At 44.1% G+C, this 17,901-nt stretch overlaps 1 protein-coding gene across 1 annotated transcript in view; it reads right to left on the reverse strand.

The window, feature by feature from the left end:
- Positions 1 to 1,562: 1,562 nt before the first annotated feature.
- Positions 1,563 to 17,901, reverse strand: part of STXBP2 (syntaxin binding protein 2) — a 66,231-nt gene continuing 49,892 nt past the window's right edge. Inside the window, exons 12-19 of the mRNA XM_075858799.1 lie at positions 10,739 to 10,804; positions 9,595 to 9,675; positions 7,688 to 7,826; positions 6,194 to 6,300; positions 4,935 to 5,033; positions 4,454 to 4,542; positions 4,194 to 4,351; positions 1,563 to 2,757 (exon numbers count right to left, since the gene is read on the reverse strand). Of these exons, the coding sequence (XP_075714914.1) occupies positions 2,678 to 2,757; positions 4,194 to 4,351; positions 4,454 to 4,542; positions 4,935 to 5,033; positions 6,194 to 6,300; positions 7,688 to 7,826; positions 9,595 to 9,675; positions 10,739 to 10,804 (819 nt within the window). The 3' untranslated portion in view covers positions 1,563 to 2,677. The remainder of the gene's footprint in view (positions 2,758 to 4,193; positions 4,352 to 4,453; positions 4,543 to 4,934; positions 5,034 to 6,193; positions 6,301 to 7,687; positions 7,827 to 9,594; positions 9,676 to 10,738; positions 10,805 to 17,901) is intronic.

Consider the following 17,901-nt stretch of genomic DNA (forward strand, 5'->3'; position numbering starts at 1 on the left):
GTTGACAAACATCTGCCCATTGAAAGCAATGTCAAATGACGGCGCGTAAATAGACGCCCGCGTCAAAGAAGTGACCTGTCACTTCTTGGGGCGTAATTGGAGCCGTTATTCATTGACTCCAATGAAAAGCAGCGCCAATTACGTCCGTAATGGACGCGGCGTTCAAGCACATGCCGTTACGGCTGAAATTACGGGGATGTTTTCTCCTGAAAACATCCCCGTAATTTCAGCCGTTACGGACGCTGCCGTGTGAACATACCCGAAGACTGATCCTATTTCAGATGGTGCAGTCGCGGCAGAACATCTTGATTTAAAGGGGAGTTCCAGTCAAAATCTTACTCAATGTGTTCAAATCCATGGGCCTTTGCTTCGAATGTTGTGGCAGTTTCAGTAAGAAGTGCCAAATGGGCTTTCCTACCATTAGCAATGATGGCATATCGATTAGTTAAGCCATTAATGTTGGATTGGTGGGAGTTTGACAGCTAGGACTTCACCCCTGAGAATAAAGTGCTTGTATATCTCATTTGCATCTTTGTTTTCTTCTTTTAAAATATCATCCCTACCGACTTGACAAGATGTTGGAGTTGCAACACAGCCCCACAATGCTCCTCTAGTTTTGGAGTAGGTGGTGGTTTTAGTTCTATACCCTTAATCCTTATGGTTGGAAAACCATTACATTTTTTTCTAGATCTCTTTACTTCAGTATATTGGTGATGCGGGTTTTAGATCACAGCCTTCACCAGGATGATCGTCTCAAATGTCTTAGATCACAATGTAGGTGCTAGATAACTCCAGAGCCCCAGCTGAGGATACCGGGCCCAGTCTGGAGAAGAGCTGTGGACCTTTTGGTGACAGAAGCAACTAACGGACTCTCAGTCGGAGTCAGCACACGAGTTGTCTTGTCCCATTACACATCCTCTTTGACAAATAACGGATTACAAAACACAAAGAAGGGGGATTTAATCAAAAGTAATGCTAGGGGAAAAGTGGAGTAGAAGTCCATAGCAACCAATCAGGTTGCATCTCTCATTTATAGAGACCCTTTTGAAAATAAAAGGCAGCGCCCTAATTGGTTAGTATGGACTTCTACTCCATTTTTCTCTTGCATTACTTTTCATAAATCTCCCCCGTACAGAAGAATGGAGTGACTGTAAATCAGTGTAAGCTAGAGGACGGAGAATACTGATAACACACACACACACACGTGTATGTATGTGTATATATATATATATATATATATATATATATATATATATACACATACACAAACACACACACACACACACATAAAAATGAATATTAAAATGCACACACATTTTCAACTGCAATATTAAAAACAAAAATGCAAGGCACCGTATACAGACGTATTCACATAGACTGATGTGCACATACGCTGGACGGTTCATTCACATCCAGTTTCACAGAAGTTCTTCCTGCTAAGCATCCACGGTCCCCTAGACAAAATGATGGACACCTAAAATATCTCCTGTATCTGTGCAGTCTGTCAAACTAATGCCACGCTCCAGGATGGTAGAAAAACCCACCAGTCTCCTTGCCCGAAATTCAATGTCACAAAGCTTTATTTATTGAAAGCAACTGATCGATAAAGCTCCATCTTATTTATTAGGGAATTGTTACCACAAACCACATAGTTTATAAGGGATGCATCACCATAAGCGATCTTATAAAAATAACAAACAACCACCCATATACTGTACTGCACCTAGTTTTGGGCCCCAGAAAATGAGCTGTATGAATGGATTGGGAATAGACATTTTCTAATTTATTACACAACATGACCAGCAGGGGTTGCTCTGAATAATCCATTTTGTACAGATACAAATCACAGATTATCAGCCTGTACACCAAGTACATAGAAATAATTTGCCCCTTCCCCCCCGCATCAAAAATAAACATACAAATAAGACACTATAGACTATAAGGAACATGTCCCATCACTGGACAATACTTACAAACACTAAATATTCCTGAGCTTTCCCAGATGAGAAGCAGAGGGCATGAAATGTCTATGGAAGATGGACCCTGTGTACCTAGATTACTGCAGTGGCATACCTCCCAACCATCCCGTTCTTCGCTGGATTGTCCCGCCAAAAAGGACCTTTTAAAGGGGTGGACTTATACATACAAACCCAAAAATTGGCAATTTTGGGAGATTTTGTGGGCGTTCTTGGGCAGATCAAGGGTGGGACTTAAAATATCCTGCAAATGGAATTAAAATGTTGAGGGGTATACAGTGGTGGCTGTGGGAGTATAGGCGGCGAGGGTAGGCAGAATATCAGGTTGTATAAGGCATGTTATCAAAATATAAATATCCTTCAGGAATCTTCTTGGTTACAAAGTTTCAGAAAAAATATCATCAAAACTGCGAGAACATAAAAAACTAAAGAGGATCAAAGCTTCTACGAGGGAACACAATGAAGCTATGAAAAACAAAATGGCCCTCGTAGTAACTTATGCTCTGGTAAAACCTGGTTTAATAAGATAGCGAGCTGTCCCGATCCTCCGTGATGAGAGGACACCACAAAGTGGAGTATGTCCTCAAGGAAGACACATGGTCGGTGTCCTCAGAAGCCTCGTGGTTGGTATCGCCATTATGGAGTGTTATTAATGATGACGAAGATCAAAGCCAAAGAGCTTGAAAAGATGGGAGACTCTTTCACTCATTCTTAGGGAGCTGCTGATCCAGAGACTTCAGGCCATCCAGGAAGATGGTGGGTGTTAAGATGTGAGTGGAGCCTGAGACAAAGAAGTCAAAGATTAAGTCACCGAAGGAAAAAGAACGTGAATTTAAGAAGTTTTAAGAAAATATGGCAGAAAGAAGAAGTAAAAAGAGTATTCCTCATAAAATCACAATGCTACATCTGCTTTTATTTAGAACCCTGCATTGTGCCTCTGCTATTCTCCCTGGAAATGCATGAATAAATAGACAACTGGGTTTTACCATTCCCCTTGTTGATAGGGTGCGTCACTAAACAGCCTGACACTGTCCAATCATCGCTGGCACTGTTGGACACGCCCAATAACAAGGGGTATGATCACACACAGTTGTCTATTTATTCATACATTTTCAGGAGGAATAGCAGAGGCACAATGCAGGGTTCTCAGAAAAGATTCTCCAGAATGATTATCGATTAGACGCAGGGGGTGATTAGATCAGCAACCGCTCATCTTCTTACCCCTTTAGGAAAAACAAAAAACACCCCCCTAAATGTGACATTATGACCAGAACACATATCCTCTCTGATTGGTGAGGGGGGGGGGGGGGGTGAAAATATGAAAAATGAGAAAGGACAAGTAACAGTCCGATATCTTTCTTCCTGCTTTTAGGACAGCTTCACACGGCAGTACCTAGAAGCCAAAACCAGGCGTGGGTCCAAAACACAGAAAAAGTACAAATCTTTCCACAAGGGCCTGTTCACATCTGCGTCTGTGTTTCCATTCTTCTGTCCAGAGGAGCAGAACAAATATAGTGGAAGCGCCGATTCGGTTGTATGACGGACACCATTGGCACCTGACAAAACCCATAGCCTTTAATGGGCCTCGTCGGGTTTCCGTGGGCTATTTTTTCCAGTAATTTCATCCGGATCTGTGACGGAGGCCCCTAACGGCGCCTCCAGCGCAGATACGAACAAGGCCTTATACTTTTCTGGTTATTTTCTATTGTTAGTTTTGGCTTTTATTTGGGTGGGGAGGGAAAAAGCAGAATTTTTTTCTAATCTGATACAACCCCTTTAAAGTGGAACTCCAATTTGTAGATACACAGCAGATATGTTCTATTATTTACTATTCCTAATTATATTCTCAGTAAAGGAACGCCCCCTGCTTGACGGAAGAGCAACGGTCAGCTACAGTGTGTGTCCATCCCTGTGGCCTCCCTGAAGCTTATCAACAGACTCTTCATGACAGCGGTTAGCCTGCACCCCATATGCAGAGTTATACATTGCTGTAAATAGCCCCAGGGGCAACCAACATAATTTGGCTTTCTTACAGCTTCCCTGCTCAATCTAAAGAGCTCTGGTTTCAGTCGAATTTCTTCTGCTTCAAGGAAATTAGGTAACTGAAGATAATACAATTCCCTAATATACTACTCCAGGTACCTCTAAAACGGAGGGCTAGCAGACACAGAAGATATCAGCAAGAGTTAAAGTAAAAAGAGGCTACACAAAACCTACCAATCAGAGCTTCCCATTTGGAGTCCGTCGCCTTGGTCAGCTCATAGGCACATCTCATTTCAGACATGGAAACTCCTCCCAGGACATAGACAATGAGCCGCGGTCCTGATCTGTATTCTGCAGCGCTGCGTGTTTTGTGCCAGTGACCGAACCGCGCACTGAGAAACAGAAACCGATGTATAAAAAAAATATAATCTAAAAACCAGGACCAAACACTTAAAAAACTATAATCAGAACCTGCACAGACTACAATTCCTCACCTCACCACTGTCTGAGAACTTCCCACTTGGTTACAGGGTTCTGACACAAAAGGCCATTGTTTCTTATCCAGCTTATCTTCAATAGCGTCCTACAAAAGGATCCATAAACAAAAACGGCAGGAGATGGTTATAATGCAGAGTCTCAAAAGTAGCGGAAGATTAATCTTAACCGAGGCCCATCCGGGAGTCAAATATCGATAGGATAGGCCATGAATCTCTGATCCATGGGGATTCGACCCCAGGACTCCGACAATCAGAATGAATTATACTGTACTGCAGTACCGGACACCCATATGGACAAGCTGCTGTGCCTATGTAAACAAAGAAGGGGCAGCAGCATTGTCCAGATTGGTGCAGGAGTCTGATTCCCACAAATCAATCATTGGAGGAGGAGGGGAGGGGAGGAGGGGAGAGGAGGAGGGGAGAGGAGGAGGGGAGGGGAGGAGGTTTGGTCAAGATTAAACGTTAACAGTAAATGTACCTCCATGATGTCTTTCAATGCTGGGGACCAGCGAGACAGCTGATAGGTGGACTCTGGCCGGATCTTTCTGTCAGGTTTGTTGGGAGTGGAGGACGGTTGCTGCAGGAGATGGGAAGCAGATATTGACGTTTTATTGTTTATATATAGAGGCGTACGGTATATGATCTCAAGGGCACAGTGACAACAGGAGTGAAGATAAATGATTAGAATATGAAGAATAGAAGTTTGACCAACACTGAGTGACATGTTCGGGATTATAGTGAAAAAAATTGGAATGACTATAAAAGTGTAGGAATTTGGAACAATGATGGTTTGTAGTGACACCACATTCAAACTGCTCATTGTCTTGGGTGGGTCTTCCTCAAGAGGGAAGGAAACTAATACTGCTCTAAGAACCTCTAGAGGGTATATAAACTTGTCCAACCATTTTTTTTTATTGCTCCAATGCATCTAACTTTGTAAACAGTCCTAATAATCTCCTAGAGTTTTGTGTCTACAGCTCTTCTGCAGGCCTGTGTGTACAGACTACAAACAAACCTTGTGTAGTCTGATCCTGCATACTTTCTTCCATTTGTCCCCTACTTCATGTTGATCTATTGAATGTATATTTAGCAAGACAAATTAGGGATAGACTGTAGGTTCTGACTACACAGGGTTTGTTTGTAGTCTGTAACCATAGAGACATACAGGTCTGCATAGAAGCTGTAAATGCAAAACAGCATTTGCTTGTTGATTCACTTAATTTTAGATGTTTGGATAAATAAATAAAAGGTTGCTATGGTGTACATAGCCTTTCTTCACATAATGTACCATAAAGCTTTGTTCAATGATACTTCGTTGATCCACTGCAGTAACTACATAAATAGTGTAATTAGCATCTAAGTTTTTTTTCTTAATTTAGGTTGCCTAGCAACCACTTGACTCTCTGCCCGGGTGACCACTATTTCAGTACATTTCGATTTACTGAAGTGGTCACCGTAAGTGCGACCCATGTTACACAAGACCCTTCTTCATGCTACACGGGCTGGTTTTAGGACCCTCACACTAGGAGACCAGAAAGCAAGAGAATAATGCACAAGAAGCCATGCAGCTCCAGCTCAAAACCAATCAAGACAAGGGGAAAGGGGTGCTGGAACAAGAAAGGTTATAGAAGGGAATAGGTCATGTGCTATCTGTGCATAGAGCACAGGCTTCGTAAAGCAGAAACCTAAACAGAACACAACACAAGAAAATAGGCATTGTAGAATATAACAGCATACCCCTGATGTCACGCGGGTTCCCAGGCGCTGCAGGTTGCGAATGATGTTGCTGTCGCTCTGTATATTGGCATGCTGGATTAGTTTGGTAAGATTTTCCTCTGTTATACCTACATGTAAGAGAATTAGAAAGAAGCCATTCATGTGTCAGGATATTTTCCAGCAGGTATCTAGCTAACGAGAGTGCAGAAGACTTCCTGGAAGGCACACGGTTAAAGGGGTTGTCTCTGAGCTACCCCAGCGATCTGCTGATTTTCAGGGGGAAGCTGCAGCCAACCAGGCATGTAGTATTAGACAAGACTTAAGTCCACAAGAACAGCTCTTTACACTCTGGCTAATAGAGACGTCCATATGTCCCTTTAATAAAAACATTATTAATATGCTGTAATTCAGCATGTGGCCACCGGAGGTGTGATTCAAAATAAGGTCATATGCAGACAGTAGAAAAAAAACTTCATTAGTAAACCAGCACTCCGGGGACCACGCGTGGGTGAATAAAGATCTAATCATTCACGGTTGTTGGTCTACTTTTCTTACATAAAGGCTCTCGGAAAGTACCGAGTCACCTCATGCAGATCCAGCTGAAAAGGAGTCCTCAGGACAAAAGGTACCTGGGAAAAAAAAATTGCAAAACAGCTCTCCTGGAGTCATGTTTCAAAGATCTTGAAAGGGTCGGTCATTGACTTTTAGGGTAGTTAACGCTAGTTATTTTGGAGGGGGCTTCCCACAAAAAAAAAAAAAAAATCTCAAGTTAAAGGGGTCCTCAGATTCTGGCTGAAGTGAGCACTATGAGCGATATGATTTCAAAATGGAGCAGAGGAAAAACGGAGTAGTTGCCCATAGCAACCAGACTCCATTTCTAATTTTTCAGAAGCCCCTTGGAAAATATAAGCTGCGACCTAATTGGTTGCCATGGGCAACTCTGCCACTTTTACTTTGTACAAGATTTTATACATCTCCCATATATGTTCTCATTCTTTGTTATATATCCCCTGCAGTAAATTGGTGCTGGGAGCAGATATTGAGGACTGCGGCAATAAGAACAGGGCCGTCTGTTAACAAATAGTAATCCATGATAAGGAACACATACACACAAAGATACGTACTCATACCTCCATCCATATGAATTCCTACCCATGTGGTCCCCGGATATCAGGGACCAAATTAGTGTGCACACATATGTATAGTGTTCATTTCAACTAGCTTTATTTATAGAATGTGGGAACACTTAGGCCCTGTTCACACAGAGTTTGAAAACGCGCCAAAAACAAAACAAACGGCTGAACACACCTCCCATTGATTTCTCGCGGGAAAAAGCATCATGCCCTTTCTTCTGGCGTTTCTGTCTTTGACCTCCCAAAGCGGTTTTGTGGCGTTTATTGCCAGGTCAAAATCTGCCTCAAAATTCCTGAAGCAGTTTTGAGGCAGATTTTTCGGTGTGGAGGGCTTCCAAAAGATAAAAAAAAAAAAAAAAAAGACTTCTATGTGGGCACATACCGTTCTTCAGGTAAATATATAGCACGATAATACGAATTTTGTCATAAGGTTTGACAGCTGGATCCAGTAGCACAGGAACAATAATCTTCATGGGGTCTTTTAATTTCTCACCCTCGGCATCGGAGCCCATGGCCAAGTCCTATAAGAAGAGGATAATGATGAGGACAATCGTGTGTTTGGGTTGCAGAATGTGTTATTGGGAACATGCACCTTCTTCAGTCCTAACTGTGTGATCTAGCAGAAAGTAAAACAAACCCAACCCCCAATCCCACGTACAATTGTAGCCCATTTTTTCTCACTATTCCTGCACAAAGGCATTAGAATGATTTTCTGGGGTCAATTTCACACTTATTACTTATACAGTAAAAAAATAAAAATAAGAAAATGTACTCCAGTCATTGTAATGTCCTGCCACATCAGGTAGTAACTGCTCTTACTGTAAATGGTGCCCCTTAGTCCGCTGCACAGTTCATGTGCCACTTCTTTCTTACGGTCCTTGTATATATTTAGAATATCACTTCTACGATCTTAACCCCTTAGTGACCAGCCCATTTTAGGCCTTAATGACCAAGCTATTTTATTCGTTTTTCTATAGTCGCATTCAAAGAGCTATAACGTTTTTATTTTTTCGTCTACATAGCTGTATGAGGACTTGTTTTTTGCGGGATTAGTTGTGCTTTTTAATGGCACCATTTTTGGGTACATATAGTTTTTATATTAACTTTTATTAACCTTTTAGGGGGAGATTATAAAAAAAAACCTGAAATTCCACCATTGTTCTATGCGTTTTTAAATTGACGCCGTTCACTGTGCGACGTAAATAACATGTTACCTTTATTCTATGGGTCGGTACGATTACGGCGATACCACATATGTAGAGGTTTTTTTATGTTTTACGACTTTTGCACAATAAAAACACTTTTGAACTAAAATTATTTGCTTTTGCATCGTCGCTTTCCAAGAGCCGTAATTTTTTTATTTTTCCATCAATGTAGTGATTTTTTGGGCTTGTTTTCTGCGGGACAAGACGTAGTTTTGAATGGTACTGTTTTGGGGTACATGGGACTTATTGATTCATTTTTATTATGACTTTTTTGGGGGGCATGTTTTTTGCGTTTTTTTTTTTACGGTGTTCACTTTGCGGTTTAAATTACATATTAACTTTATTAATGGAGTCATTACGGTCGCGGCGATACCACATATGTGTACTTTTTTTTTTTTTTTTTACACTTTTACTAAATAAAACCACTTTTTATGGGAAAAAATGTTTTTTTTTTTTTTTTTTACTGTACTTTTTATTAATAATCTTTATTTCACTTTGATGACTTATTTTATTAGTCCCACTAGGGGACTTTACTGTGCGATCTTCCGATCGCTGCTATAATGCTCTGGTATACTTCGTATACCAGAGCATTATTGCCTGTCAGTGTAAATCTGACAGGCAATCTGTTAGGACGTGCCTCCGGCGCGTCCGAACACGAATATGTCCAGGGCAGACCTGGGGGCTTTTATCAAGCCCCCGGCTGACATGACACCCCATCGGAGACCCGCGATTTCATTTGCGGGCCGCCGATGGGTGACAGAGGGAGCTCACTCCCTCTGTAAACAAAGTTAAATGCCGCGGTCGCTATTGACGGCGGCATTTAACGGGTTAAACGGCCGCGATCGAAGTAAACTTCGATCGTGGGCGTTGGAGCAGGAGCTCAGCTGTCATCAGACAGCAGAGCCCCGGCTCCTGCCTGCACGGGAGACCCGTGCAGCACTTAGACTAGGCTGACGTGAAAAGGCGTCAGCCTAGCCTAAAGCCCATTAGTGACCGACGTAAAAAGGCGTATTAGTGGTCACTAAGGGGTTAAAGGGCCCAAGGCTAGTCAACAAATCTTAAAACGATCCCATGACAGACGTACCTGTTCTACAGCACACAGTTTGTCTATACCGCCTTTGAAACGCTTCATGCAGTCCTCTGCCAGGTGAAGGTGGGTGGAGTACTGAGAGAAGGAGGAAATATTACATAGACAGGTTTCAATGCAATAAACTGTTATGGCAGAGGTAGTCGTCATGTGAAAATGAAAAAACGGCAGCAATACGTCCGAAAAAGAATACCTTAGAAAGGCAAACCTATTGCATTTCACTTTTTCAACCGAAAGCTATACATTTCCTATTACCAAAATGATGAAAAGGGAAACCCACTTCAAGACGTCATTTAAAAAGGGTTGCCTACCTTGGACAACCCTTTAGAAGGGTCCCATGACAATAAAACGTATCTCAGGATGTTATAGAATTTTTTATTTCTTTTTAAATAACCTAAGCCAGTCAACCCCTTTAACCTCCTAGCAGTCACATTAACCCCTTGACATAGCCAAATGAGGGCTTGTTTTTTTCGGGACGTGTTGTAGTTTTTAATGGCTCCATTTATCTACCCTTTAACGTACTGTGAAACGGAAAAAATTGTTCAGTGTGGGGTGGAATGAGAAAGTGCCATTCCTTAGCGTGGGTCAATAAGATTACGGCGATGTACAATTTATATATATATATATTTTTTTTTAATGTTTTACCACTTTTACAAAAAATAAAATAAAAAAAGATTAAATCTTTTGTGTCACAATATTCAGACAGACATAACGTTGTTTATGTACCGATTGAGCGGTATAAGGGCTTGTTTGCAGGGCGAGTTGTAGTTTCTTGGTACTATTTTGGGGTACATGCGAGTTGTTGATCAATTTTTATGGGGAGCTAAGGTGACCAAAAAATTCTGGTATTTTCTTTACTGTGCGGGTTAAATAACGCTTTATATAAGTAGTTCTGTCTTTTACGGACGCGGTGATACCAATTATGTTTTATTTTTAAATTACTTTAGGGAAAGATGGAAAAAGAGGGTTTTTGAATATTTAATAAAAAGGTGCATAGGGGGCTATGGGAACGTCAACGTATTCGTCAGAGAATACACCTGGTGTATACGTCAGACGTGACTGAAAGACGAGATGTGAACTGAGCCGAACACAAAATGGTGCTTAAAAAGGAGAAGATGCCACACAACATGCCAGAACTTACCTTATTTAATTCTTTCTGATATTGTGGCATCTTCTTCAGTATCTGAGACAGATCTTTAATGTTGGCCTGTAAAGAAAAAAATAAAAAAAGAAAAAAAAAAACGGATATAAATTTTACAATAAAAAGAACACACAACATATACACACTCAAAGCAAAACAAAGCCAAACTAGACAGTGTTCTAGGAAAAAATGTTAAAGGGAAGCTCCAGTATACCTTTGTTAGGCCACATTCTCATGAGCGTGACAGATGTACACAAAATGATACAGTGCGGGACAGCAGCTCCGTGGGGAAGCGGAGACTCCTAGTATGTAGCACTCCCCTTGCATAACCCACCTCCCTTCCCTTGTACATTGCACCGCTGCAGTTCCCACTAGAAGCTGAATCCCTTGGGCCAAAGTGTCAGCAATCTCTGGCCGGGGATTAAGCTCCCAGTGGCAGCTACAGCGGTGCGATGTACAAGGGAGGGGGGGTTGCGACCTACAAGGCGGGTGCTGCGATCTACAAGGGAGGGAGGGTGCTGCGATCTACAAGGGAGGGAGGGTGTTGCGATCTACAAGGGAGGGAGGGTGTTGCGATCTACAAGGGAGGGGGGAGCGGCACTATCTACATGGGCACTGTGTCACTATATGTGGGCAGTGTGGCACTATGTGGGCAGCGTGGCACTATCTACATGGGCGCTGTGGCACTAGGTCACTATATGTGGGCACTGTGGCATGATCTACAGGGACATTGCGGCACTATCTACATGGGCACTGGTGTTTTCAGGGGATTTATTTTTTTATTTTTTTTAAATATCCTTTTTATTATCAGTTTTCACATTTTCTTACAAACATTTCACGTAAAAGTTACATCATGAGTGCGCAGCATTCAGCCGTTATTGAATTAACTTTGAATTAAATTCAACATAACACATAAACATATGAACATGGCATAATTGTCTATCTTCAGATGGACCGAAAACATGACTTCCCCCAACCCCGACACGACTTAGGTCATCAATAAATTTCTACTCATCCTTTTTCCCCCAGCTGATTCAGAGTTGCAACCCCCCTAAAGTGCCTGCCAAGAGCTGTGTACAATACCACTTTGTGTACTGGAAGGGCCTAACAATTTCCGCTATTTCGGCTGCTTTACATTGCGATTCTATGAATGTTTGCCACTTATCAAATAGCTTCTTGGTTCCCGTTTCCTTCCGCCTTTCCACCTCCACCCTCTCAAGAACCAATAACTGTTTCAGCCGCGACACAATCATTTCTAATCCCGGCATGTCTGCCTCTAGCCATTTACTCAGGAGGCATCTCAAAGCTACCGGGAGGTGATCTCACTCCTCGAGCCCCCTCTTCCTCCGGCGGCCGCGCCTGATGGAATAGTAGCGCTTGCGGCGTCATTGGGAGATTCGTTTTCCAATGGTCCTCAATATATTTCTGTACCATCCCCCAAAATCGTTTCGTATGTACACACCCCCACACTCCATGCCACAAATTCGTCAGTGGTGTATTGCACTTGGGACAACTTGTAATGCGGTCAGGGAAAGATTGTGAAGGCAGAATATTAAAGCCATATATAGCTGCATGCATCAACTTAAAATAGGTTTCCCTCCAGCTCTCATTTATCACACTCTTCCGTACCGTCTCCCAACCCCCCAGTATGGTCTCTCCTATATCTGGATCCTGAGTCCACCGTTCCCAGCTTTTAAAACTAATCCTTGATTGCGGCCGAACAAAACCATTTCTCAATGCCCCATACAGCCCCGAAATGGTCGCCCGCCCAGTTGTTGGACCCATGACCTCATCCAGAGTGTGCGGAGTAGCTTCCTTACTCACATCCCTGAGCCTGGAGGTGCAAAATGCTCGTACCTGAAGTACTTGCAAAAAAATTGACCCTACCTTCTATGGGTTTGAGTTTAGTGGTGATTTCCTCCCCAGTTAACCACCTCTTTTCCTCTGTGTGCATAAGATCCCCTGCATTGCCCATGCCTACCCTCCCCCATGAGGCAATTCCGTCCCCCTTGTCTATTCCCGGTAAAAACTCTGGATATCCGCTTAACGGCATATATTTCGAGACCAGGTGAGGTAGCCCAAACTGTTTACGTACCACTTTCCAAGCTAGAACTGTATCTCTCAATACAATGGAGGTTTTGAGACGGCACGGAAGAGAAGCGATTCTACAATGTAACAAAGCTTTCAGGTTCCAGGGTGAGGCATACTCCCCTTCCAGATCTAAATTGGAATAATTGCTTGTCCCATGAAGCCAATCTACTACATGGCGAAAAAGACAGACCACGTTATAACCCCTGACATTCGGAAAGTTCACACCCCCTTCTTGTTTACCCATCATGAACTTGGTAAGTGCTATGCGCGGCCTTTTTCCTGCCCATATAAATTTAGTGAATGAAGCCGTCAGTTTCGAGACATCCACATGCTTCAATAAGAGAGGAAGTGTTTGAAAGGGGTATAGCAATCTGGGGAAACTAACCATCTTAATCAGATGGCATCTTCCCAGGAGGGACAACGGCAATTGGCCCCATCTAGTGAGTTCCGCTTGTATTTTTTTAATTAACGGGGGATAATTTAGGCCATACAGAGTGTCTGGTGCCCTCCCTATTCTGATACCCAGATAAGTAATGCAGTGCTCAACCGGTGATATCCCACAACCCAAGGATTGCCAAAAGGTCTTAGGCAATGGCCTGCCCAACTCCAGCAGTTCGCTCTTAGCTATGTTGACTTTATATCCCGAGCATTGCCCAAATTCCTGTAAAAATTTAAAAACCTTCCCTAAATGCTCTTGAGGATTCGACATAAAAAGTATGACATCAGCAGCGAACAGGGCTAATTTCACTGCACAAGACCCTACTTGAATGCCTCTGAACATATCCGATTCCTCCAGGTATCTAGCCATAGGTTCCAATGCCAGATTGAATAACAGGGGTGATAGGGGGCAACCCTGTCGTGTTCCTTTATGTAATTGGAAGGGATCTGATAGGAACCCTGAGGAGTGAACACGTGCTTGCGGGCTATTGTAGACTCCCTTCAGGAAGACCCGGAAGTCACCCTGAATGTTCATTTTGTCTAGCACCATCCCCAGGCATTCCCATTGTATGTTATCAAAGGCTATCTCTGCATCTAGCGCTAATAGTGCCGGCCTGGTACCTGGCTGGGGATCATGCCTGACTGTTTCTAGCACCGTCAACACCTTGCGTAGATTTGTCACTGCTGCCCTGCCCTTTACAAAGCCTACTTGGGACTTTCCCACCAGTATGGGTAGATACATAGCCAGCCGATTGGCCAGAATTTTTGTGAGCAATTTCTGATCTTGGTCTATCAGCGAAATGGGACGGTACGACCCCGGGTCAAGAGGATTCTTCCCCTTTTTGGGTAGCACCTTTATATGCGCTACTTTAGCCTCTGCTGGTAAAGCCCCCGTGCCTAGTAGAATATTATAATATGCCACCAAGGTAGGGCTTATTTCCTCTCTGAGATTTAAAAAACTCCCCTGTGAATCCATCCGGACCCGGGGCCTTTCCGTTAGATAAGGTCTTAATGGCGCTCCAGACTTCCTCTAATGTAATCTCTGCGCTCAAGTGACCATTTTGCTCCTGGGTGAACCCTGGCAGCTTCACCTTCTCCAAAAATTCCCTCCCTTTTTGGAGATCTATGGGTGTTTCTGAGTAAAGGGCTTGGTAATATTTACTTAATATGGTGTTGATTTTTTTTGGGTCTGAAGTAGGAGTTCCATTTGATTCGTTAAGTGTTGATATGTGCGACGGTGCATACCTCCCTTTTGCTAATCGCGCTAATAATTTGCCCGCTTTATTGCCGAAACGCCTTAAATTGGCATCAAATTGGGACCGGTAAATACTCTCTCTTTTGTCTAACCACTGATCAAACTGTCGCTTGGCTTCCCTCCATTCCTCCCCCAATGGCAGTGATGGAGCATGCAGGAATGCTGTGTATGCACACCGTAATCTGTCGCTCGCTGCCTTGTATCCTTCGGTCGTCTTACGTTTAAGATTAGACATATATTGCATGATTTTCCCTCGTATTACCGCTTTGGCTGTACGCCAATACAATGATGGTTCCGAGCGATGCGATACATTATCCCCATCAAATTCCATCCACCACCCCTTAAGCTTCTGTATAAAGCCCTCGTCCTTTGCCAGAAAGGCGGGAAACCTCCAGATAAAATCCGTTCCTCTAGCTACTGTGTCGGCCAAGGTAATGGTAACCGGAGCATGGTCCGAAATGACTAGATCTTCAATTGTCGCTTCACGTAAACGCCGCGATAATGCGTCACTAACTAGCAAGTAATCAATACGCGACCATGACTGATGAACATGGGAGAAATGTGTATATTCCCGCGCATCTGGGTGTAGACTCCTCCACGCATCTATTAGGGCCGTTTGTCTTAAAAAGTCGGGCAAGATCCTATCTCTATTTCTCTGCGAACTAGTCCCTGCGCTCCTATCTTCCCTTGAAGACCTCACAGTGTTAAGGTCTCCCCCCAGAATCAAAAACCTAGTGCGATCCTGCTGGAGTTGGGTTTCCAAATGACCAAAAAAACCAGTGTTAACCGTATTTGGGCCATACACATTATGAATACTGACGCTTTCCCCTGCATGCTCCATCACTAGATGGATCCAACGGCCCTCGTCATCCCGCTCCTGGGACACCAGTGTAAACACAAAATTTTTATTTACCAAAATTATAACTCCCGCCTTACCCTCCCTTGCCGACGAGCCAAAAACCTGACCCACCCAGAATTTTTTCAAATACTTAAACTCCGGCTCGGTAAGGTGAGTTTCCTGTAATAGGGCCACGGGATCTGGGTGCAATATTTTCATGTGTCGTAAAAGTTTGGTCCGTTTCTGTGGGGATCTCAGCCCTTTAACGTTCCAAGAGACTATTTTCATGTTATTGGGCCATGTATAAGATGAGCTAAAGTGCCTAAAAGTCGTGCTAAGTTCGGGGAGTCAGATCCGCCTTTTTCCAAGAGCCATGTATAAACATTAAGAACATAACCAAAACCCGGCTTATAAACCAGAACCAACAAGGCCAACCGGCCCTTATCTAACGAAACCCTCAAATCACCTGCGGCAAGGGTTAGCAGCCCCTTCATACCCACTGGTGTACGTGACTTCACTTTTTTCTGTTATGTCAGAACACGCCCCTCCTTCCCCCTCCCCCCCAGCCTGCACATATGACTCCTTCCCTGAGGAAGTAACACCTGCCCTTGCCCCCTCATTACCTCTTTGTCGCCTGTGCACACTCTTATACATTTCCATATCATCAATTTTAACAGCCTAGCGTCCGTTTGGATTATATCTTCATGACTTTTATGCAAACAGACTTAAAATCACATATCCACATGAATCTTGCTTCGCCTCAAGGTTTCCCTACCTTCTTTTCCCATATCTTCTATCACAATTTCCCCCAGTCTGCCATCTGTTACAGATACAGCTAATCCCTTGCGTGGGGGAGGCATTGTCTCATTCCCGGTCAATCCCACCCACAAGGAAAAATCTCAGATCCTGGTCTAACTCCCTCACTAATCTCCTGTAGTGAAAACGCAGGGAAATACCAGAGTGCATACATTTCAACCTTATAACATTGTAACATTATAACAATAGGCCAGCTGTTGACCGGTACAGAGTGCCGTATACTACCGCCAAATATCTCCCTCAAAACTTTCAAATTATCTGTAAACTTATCTGTATCTGGTCGGAATCTGCAATTGGTCTACAGCGTCCACAAAATCAACATTACATCAGCTTTAAATAAAATGTGCTGAAAAGATCTTCGTCCGTCAATCAGGAGACGTGGATCGGGTGCGGTCCCGCGTACGCCTCTGCGGTTTCGGAGAATCCCCTCCATTTCCGGCTCGACCCCCCCCCCCCCGGGATCTTCCAGGTGTGGGCATTAAAGCTTCTGCCCAGGTTCGCTCCATATTTAGTCGGTTCCGTTTGGCTTCTCTTGACTTGCGATTCGGACTGTATGCTGGACTGTGACTCTCCTCTTGCTGTGGTCTGCGCCTACAAAGCTCCGTAAGTGTGTCCTCCGCTTCCTGTGTCGTGGTGAAAACCTTGTTCCGCCCGTTCTCTTGAAACACCCGTAAGATGGCTGGGTACTGCAGGTTAAAACGTATTTTTGCTTGGAACAGCGCGGTGCAGATCTTGCTGAAAGCCCGCCTTCGTTTTGCAACCTCCGCAGAGAAATCCTCAAAAAGTAGCACTTTCATGCCCAGTATTTCCAAGGGACGCGATCTGCTGCGGAATGCTTTCATAAGTGCCACCTTATCATTGTAATCCAACAGCTTAAAGATTACTTGTCTGGGACGAAGCAAACTGTGGTCGTCTGTTGCTGGGAGGTTTCTGTGGTCCGGCCCCACTCTGTGCGCCCTCTCCACCCGGCAGGGACGGGGAAGACCTAAAGCTTCTGGCAATGTCCTCTCACATAGTCGCTGTAAATCAGAAGATATCACCGCTTCTTTCAGCCCCACCAGTCGCAGGTTGCTCCTCCTCACCAGTCGCAGGTTGCTCCTCCTCACCAGTCGCAGGTTGCTCCTCCTCACCAGTCGCAGGTTGCTCCTCCTCACCAGTCGCAGGTTGCTCCTCCTGGAGCGGTTTTCCAGATCCTCCACCTTGTCCCCCAACTGCGTAGTAACAGACAGCACCCCTCTGAGTTTGGATTGCAGACGCTCATTTTCATCCTCCAGCATAGTCATACGCTGCTCTAACTCATCAGCTCTGATAGTGACTTGTGCCAGCTCCGCATGCACGCGGTTTAGGGAATCTTGCACCATTTTTTCCAGCGCCTTTTGCATGTCTGGCGCTATCTGTTTGGCTACTTCTCGGGCCAGGGCTACATAATCAATGGCTGCAGGATGAGAGGACATTATGTGCTCTGTCGGGCTTGAAAGCTGGGACTGATGGTGCTGCAGCTCATCTTCCTGTGTGTATAGCAGGGTCGCAGTGGCGGGAAGCGCCGCCATCTTACCTCCCTTTACCACGGCCGCGGCTGAATCTTCCATGGCTGGCTTATGCGCGCTTCTGAGGAGGTACCTGTCCATACAGGCACCACCTGTGAGGATTCCGTGTGCAGGGCTGGTGGCTTCACCGCTGATTGTCGCCGCCGAAGCGACTATTACAAGCAAATAGGCTGGACGG

This window comes from Rhinoderma darwinii, chromosome 3, assembly GCF_050947455.1.
Source record: "Rhinoderma darwinii isolate aRhiDar2 chromosome 3, aRhiDar2.hap1, whole genome shotgun sequence".
NCBI lineage: Eukaryota > Metazoa > Chordata > Amphibia > Anura > Rhinodermatidae > Rhinoderma > Rhinoderma darwinii.